At 49.4% G+C, this 7,500-nt stretch overlaps 1 protein-coding gene across 1 annotated transcript in view; it reads left to right on the plus strand.

Moving 5' to 3' along the window:
* The window catches only part of dysf (dysferlin, limb girdle muscular dystrophy 2B (autosomal recessive)), a 73,019-nt gene that overhangs the window by 34,553 nt on the left and 30,966 nt on the right, over nucleotides 1-7,500 (plus strand). The window contains 7 exon segments of the mRNA XM_080023064.1: nucleotides 517-657; nucleotides 908-937; nucleotides 1,059-1,094; nucleotides 1,216-1,257; nucleotides 4,108-4,209; nucleotides 5,030-5,191; nucleotides 7,470-7,500. The exon segment at nucleotides 7,470-7,500 is cut by the window's right edge and continues 132 nt beyond it. Coding sequence (XP_079879190.1) covers nucleotides 517-657; nucleotides 908-937; nucleotides 1,059-1,094; nucleotides 1,216-1,257; nucleotides 4,108-4,209; nucleotides 5,030-5,191; nucleotides 7,470-7,500 — 544 coding nt within the window.

The raw sequence follows: 7,500 nt of genomic DNA on the forward strand, positions 1-7,500 counted from the left end.
TAGACCTCCATGCGTCCTTGACCTCCATGCCTCCGAGACCTCCGTGCGTCCTTAACCTCCATACATCCTAGACCTCCATGCATCCTCGACCTCGGAGCCTCCTTGACCTCCATGCGTCCTTAACCCCCATGTGTCCCTGACCTCCATGCATCCTAGACCTCCATGCGTCCTTGACCTCCGTGCTTCCTAGACCTCCATGTGTTCTTAACCTCCATGCGTCCTTGACCTCCATGCATCCCTCAGCTCCATGAGTCCATGTGTGTGCATTGTTACAGGTACTCCTCACTTAACGACCGAGTTCCGTCCTCGGACCAGGTCGTTATGCAAATTGCTCGAAAAGCGAGCCGTGTAATTTCACGGTAGGGAGCGTGGCCATTGCAAACGTGAGTGCAGTGAATACTGACAGACTGCGGGAACGATACCGAGACCGAGGACGGTGATGTACCTGTACCTGTATTATTGTTATTATTATTAATATTATCGTTAATATGCTTTTTTTATGACTTTTCCATCCAGGGTGCAGATGAGTTCATGGGCCGCTGTGTGTGCCAGCCCTCTCTAAGCGCCGCCCCCCGCCTTTCCTGGTTTCCCATTCGCCGGGGTGACAGGAACGCCGGCGAGCTGCTGGCGGCGTTCGAGCTGATTGGCAGAGAAAAGGTCAGAGGTCGCTCTCCACACTGGTCCCGTAACCTCCTCGACCGCGCATCGGATCGGATTTTGTTCCCAACAATCAGATTAGATCTGAGGGTTCCTCTGGTTCCGCTATGGAGCTATGGAGCTGTAACATTTCTAGATATTGTGTTTATTCTGTGAATAAGTGTTTAAAACACACAATAAACAAATGAAACTTGAAACAATAATTCAACATCATTTTGGGTGTAACCTCTCTCTCTCCCTCTCTCTGCAGCCAGCCATTCATAACATTCCAGGTCAAGAGGTCGGCCTTTCTTTCTTTCTTTTCTTCCATCATCATTCGTTCTTTCTTTCACTGGACATATTTTTTCCCTCCCTTAATAATTTCACTCTATTCATCCGTGTTTCATCCCTCTCTCCTCCAGGGCGACGGGATGTTCTCCACTCACGTTCTGGACGAGGTAACGGTAGCTCCAGCTCGTTTTGAATGGAGATTTGGATTTCCCACAATGCATCCCTCTCCTCTGATTCTCTCACGTTTTTCTTCTTCTCCTTCTTCTTCTTTTCTTGTGCTTCCATCAGTTGATCCTCCCCGGATTTCTCTCCGAAAATCTTCAGCAATGGGTACAGACACAGACACGCGTACATGTACACACACACACACGCACACACGCGCGCATGCACGCACGCACACACACACGCACACACGCACACACACACACACACACACACACACACACACACACACACAGCGACACAAATAAAGGTAAAAAATTAAATAATATAAAAAATAGTTCAATAAACTATTATCACCAGGCAACCAAATAACTCCCACCAGTCTGGGTTGGTCCAGTTGGTTGCTAGGCAACAACGTGTTTATACGTGAGTCAGAACGCTGAATCATCCAGAAAACACAGTGTGGGCCCGGGGTCAAAGCTCTGGGTTTCCCATCATGCACCGGGCTCCAGTTAGACTCTGTTTGTACCAATATTAGTTACATTCGGCGTCAATAGAGTCGTAGCCATCGCTACGGCAACCGCCAAATGAGCGACGCCACCGACGCCCGTCCCCTGACAAAATTCTGTTCAGATGTCTCACTGACCGCATTAAATTAAATAAAATAATTTTAAATGATTAATTTGACATTTAAGACACGTTTATTTTTATAGTGTGTCATACACGAGGGCAAGTCAAAGTGCTTTAAATAGGACTTAAAAAATGGCATTTAATGTAAATAAATGACACATATAAAGACAAAGTAGACTAATGAAAGCACAGAAATACAAAATAATAATATTCAAAAGATAAACGACAGCAAACATAAACGATTAAGTCAAGCTGCAAGCGCCACTCTGACCCTGCAGTACAGCAGGACAGCCACCGGGGGGCGCTATACACTTCCCACAAAAAGTTTCTGACAATAATGTGAACACAAGGACACAATAAAAGACAAACGTAATTTAGAAGAACACACACACACACACACACACACACACACACATACACATACACACACACGCTATTTAGAGAACACACACACACACATGATTAAGAATGAACACACACACACATATGCACACACGCACCCTCACACACACACACACACACACACACACACACACACACACACACACACACACACACACATACACACACACACGTGCTTTAGAAAGAACAAACACACACACACACACACACTCATACACACGCACACACCCATACACACATACACACACACTATTTAGAGAACACACACACACACGATTAAGAATGAATACACACACATCCACACACACACACACACACACAGACACAGACACGTACATGCTGTACATGCAAACACACACACGTGCTTTAGAAAGAACAAACACACACACACATACATGCTAACACACACACATGCTTTAGAAAGAACAAACACACACACACATGCACACACATACATGCAAACACACATGCTTTAGAAAGAAAAAACACACATGCACACACGCACACACATTCTCACACACACACACACACACACACACACACACACACACACACACACACACACAGTATAAACACAGGAATATCTGTCTAACGTAATTATACTTCCATCTCACTGAGATGTTCACTGAATGTATAACACACTTGGTTTCCATCGAAACATCCCGTTGCACAGTTTTAACAAATGTAATAACTTCAATATAAAGATAATGCTCTTCATGTTGCATGCTCTTCATGTAAACCGCGAAAACACCTCGGCAGTTAGTTTTTTCCGTCTCGGTGGCTGGAGATGGTCACAATGGTCGTTGACAAATCAGACCGCTGAACGTCTCCCTGACTCCTTCAAAATGATCATTTACATTTACATTTCGTCATTTAGCAGACGCTTTTATCCAAAGCGACTTACAATTTTTCAAACACCGACGGACGCAGCCATCAGGAGCAATGAGGGATTAAGTGTCTTGCTCAAGGACACTACAGCATGCTAGCAGGAGGAGCCTGGGATCGAACCAGCAACCTTTAGATTACTAGACGACCAGCTCTACCTCCTGAGCTACCGTCCCCTAAATGATATTTCCGTCTGCAGTAAACATCCTGGCCACACGGTGGCGCCGGCCGAAGAAACCCAGTCGCGCTTTATCGACCGTTCTGAGGAAGGGTTTGTTTACTCATCCAAGTTAAAATACATATTGTTCATTGCGGAGATGAGTATGAAAAGATGCTCAGAAATGTCTTACTTGTTATTTTATCTTATTTTTATTTTATTTCGAAATATCTTTCCCCGGAGATAAAACTCATTTTGGGATGTTTAATGAACCCATTGAACAGTCCACGGTCGCCCCCCTGGTGGTCACCCGTCCCTTGGCCTCACCGCTGTCCTGCGTTTCCGTTCGAGGACCTGCGACCTGGCCCTGGTGTGTTATTTCCAACACGTGCCTGTGTTTTTAATGCCCTAAAACACCGTAAGAGACTAAAAGTATAGATATACTGATACACCATAACACCATTATATACATATAGTCTTTAATCGAAAGTAAAAGACTATATGTGAGGTTTCCCTGTAAATAAAGCGAATGTTAGGGTCTTTACAGGACCATACTATGGTCAAATTGAATATGAGCCCGTTTGGGGGGTTACCACACCCATTTCACATGACCTCTGACCCCTTGATTCCGTTAGAAAAGGCCGAAGCACAACTGTTTGAGCTAATACTAAATACAACTACTTTTAAGGGAGGTTTTTCACCCCATTGTTACAATTTTGGGTCAATGACGAAAAAAAATCAAAAACTGAAAAAAAAAACTATCCACCGGAGGTCATCGGGCTGGAACTCAGTTTGGCACCGGTACGCTCCCTTAAACGACCGTTTTATCAGTCCAGCGCTCACTCTTACTGACTTTGTCTCCTGTCGGTGACACGTCGCCCACCTGGTGGCGACCCCTGGCTCTCGGCTCGACCACGCCCCCCTCCTGCATTGCCACCCGGCAGCCCGACGACTCGGATCTGCCCTACCCGCCTCCTCAGAGGGAGCCCAACGTCTTCATGGTCCCTCAGGGGATCAAGCCTGTGCTGAGGCGGACGGCCATCGAGGTACGGTGCAGCTCCCGGGGAAGGGGCCTCTGCCGTTGGAATTGGGTTTGAGACAAATTTCCCGGGTCCATTGGGGTTAGGGTCAGAAGTGTAGGCCTCCTGAAGACCTGTAGGAGCCCCCTGCGGCCCCTCTAGGAGCCCCCTGCAGCCCCTCTAGAAGCCCCTTGCAGCCCCTCTAGGAGCCCCCTGCAGCCTCTCTAGAAGCCCCCTGCAGCCCCTCTAGAAGCCCCCTGCAGCCCCTCTAGAAGCCCCCTGCAGCCTCTCTAGAAGCCCCCTGCAGCCCCTCTAGGAGCCCCCTGCAGCCTCTCTAGAAGCCACCTGCAGCCCCTCTAGGAGCCCCCTGCAGCCTCTCTAGAAGCCCCCTGCAGCCCCTCTAGGAGCCCCCTGCGGCCCCTCCAGGAGCCCCCTGCAGCCCCTCTAGTAGCCCCCTGGGGCCCCTCCAGGAGCCCCCTGCAACACCTCTAGTCGCCCCCTGCGCCCCCTGCGTCCCCTCTATATCTAGAAGAAGGACTCTGTGCTGTCTTACTGAAACTGAAAGCCTGACCTGGAGATCCCTGGGGTTGAAAAAGTAATTTCTTCAACACTAACACTGGACCCCAAAACATCCCAACACCAGTTTTGGTCACATCACTAGTTGCACCTCCCTAGGAGAAGGATATTTGGTAGTTTTAGGCATTTTGTCCTTGGTTGGTATCACTTCAAGAGATGGTAAACTTTAGGTATGAGGTTGGAAATGGTTTTGCTTTGGGTTAGGGTAAGGTTACTATTTAGTTGGTTATTTAATATTCTATTACAATCCCTCCCACCACCACGGCTCCAGATCTTGGCATGGGGGGTCCGCAACCTGAAGAGCTTCCAGCTGGCCAGCATTACCTCCCCCAGCCTGCAGGTGGAGTGCGGGGGCGCCATGGTGCAGAGCTGCGTCATCCGCAGCGTCAAGAAGAAGCCCAACTTCGACATCAACACGCTCATACTCGACGTGGTGGGGAGGCAAACACACTCATGCACGCACGCACGCACTCATGCACGCACGCACACACACGCACACACACACACACACACACACACACACACACACACACACACACACACACACTCCCACACACACACACACACGCACACAGATACACACACACACACACACACACACACACACACACACTCCCACACACACACACACACACACACACTCCCACACACACACACGCACGCACACAGATACACACACACACACACGCACGCACACAGATACACACACACACACACACACACACACACTCCCACACACACGCACACACACATACACACACACTCACACACACACACACACTCACACACACACAAACACGCACACATGCGCAGAGACACACATGCACACACGGCCAAACACACGCACACACGCACACACGCACGCAGACACACACACACACACACACATTCATATTATAACATTTAATTGTATTAAATTTTCACATGAATTGCTTGTGCATTTATTATTTGATTATATTGACACATACCTCTTGAAAAACAAAAATCCTCATTATTATTACTTCCCAGGAACGCACAGAAGCAGCTGCAGGTAATTATTACGGTGTTTTGAATGAGATGGTCTCATTATCGATCCGGCGTTCTGTCAATTTCCTCCGAATCACCTCCCGTGGGGAACAAGGTCCAGCAAAGCGAGGGAAGCGCACTTTCTGCCGACTCATCGGTAGCAAAGTGGGTGAGCTAACGCCGCGCCAGGCTCGCGCTGAGCTACGCTACAGCGACCGCTAAGTGGCCTTAAGCGGCGTCCTCCTCTTTCCCAGAATCCCCCGACCACAAGCAGCGTTCCTCAGGCCGAGCATTCGAGAAATGCTGCATCTGGAATGCCGGCCGCCCTCTGCCGATCCCCGCCAGGCGCAGGGACGGACAGAAGCGTCGCCGCCTTGATAGACCCGCAGTGAATCATCTCGTCCATCTACCCCGAACCAAACCAGGCCCGTGCGACTAAAAGCGAGAGCGACGTTCCGAAGCCCTCGTTCCATCCTCGGCGGCGCTCGGATAGACGTGAGGACAAAAAAAAAGAAAACGAAAAAAAAACAAAAAAATGCGGGGTTCTCTCGAGCGCCAACGTTACAGCCAGCGATATTAAATTCACGTGCATAAGCGAAATTCCCGCGGAGGATTAACCCGAATGTGGAAACACGAACATATATTTCTCCCGCTCGACAAACGGGGCTTGGACGGGGTCCAGCGGCGCGGACGGGGACGGGATCGCGGTCTGCCCCGAACGCGGGGCCCCGCTCTGGCCCCCCGGCAGCTCCGTGTTAACGGGGATTAAGGTCTCGCATCACTCGCCCTTAAGACTTCTCTCGTGGCAGGCTGCACAGGAATGTGGAAACACTGTGCCACATACTGTATACCCCCCCCCCCCCCCCCCCGCCAAGTACGACGGCTGAACCGGCTCCAGCCGTTGAACGTTAACGATATTAAGACCCAGGCTGACCACCAAATTGTTTTCTCATGCCGAGGGGGCGGATGAAAATGTCATGTAACATATTTTCCCTGCGAGCCGGAGTCTTTTAGGGCTCGGGCTGTAAGTTTGGCGAGGACCTGCCGAGGTCAAAAGGACGAGACCTACGGACTGTGTAGTGGAACGGCGACGGCTTTTGTGAGGACGCTTCGGAGGACCGGGAGCGTTTTGGAAGTTTGGCCGCTGGGGGGACAGCGACGGACCCCTGGTTGGGTTGGGACGCACCGGGGCCATGATGTGGAAGAACGACACAAAAGATTTGAATTATAAACGCCTCCACATGACTAACTCATTAACTCATAACTACCTTCGGCGATGCAACTAGGCTCTCCTCAGGCGCCGCTCAAAATTCAACCGATTTCGAGGTTTGACCGATTAGACTCAAGACTCCACTGATTAGACTCAATGTTCGACCGAGTTTACTCATGGCTCGACAGCTCACTCTACCGTTTTGAATCAAGATTTCACCGTGTCTGTCCCTCTATCTCTCTCTCTATCTATCTGTCTGTCTGTCTGTCTGTCTGTCTGTCTGTCTGTCTGTCTGTCTGTCTGTCTGTCTGCCTGTCTGTCTATCTATCTATCCATCTATCTCGACATTAATTATTTAATTCTGTATTTAATTTTGGTAAATTGCTGGATATGATAATGAAGTATAAATGACAACAATCCTCCTCTCCCTTACTCTCTCTCTCTCTCTCTCCCCCCCTCTCTCTACCCTCTCTCTACCCCCTCTCTCTCCCCGCAGAGGCTTCCCCAAGAGGAGCTGTACATGCCGC

Source organism: Zeus faber (genome assembly GCF_960531495.2).
Source record: "Zeus faber genome assembly, chromosome: 22".
Taxonomy (NCBI): domain Eukaryota; kingdom Metazoa; phylum Chordata; class Actinopteri; order Zeiformes; family Zeidae; genus Zeus; species Zeus faber.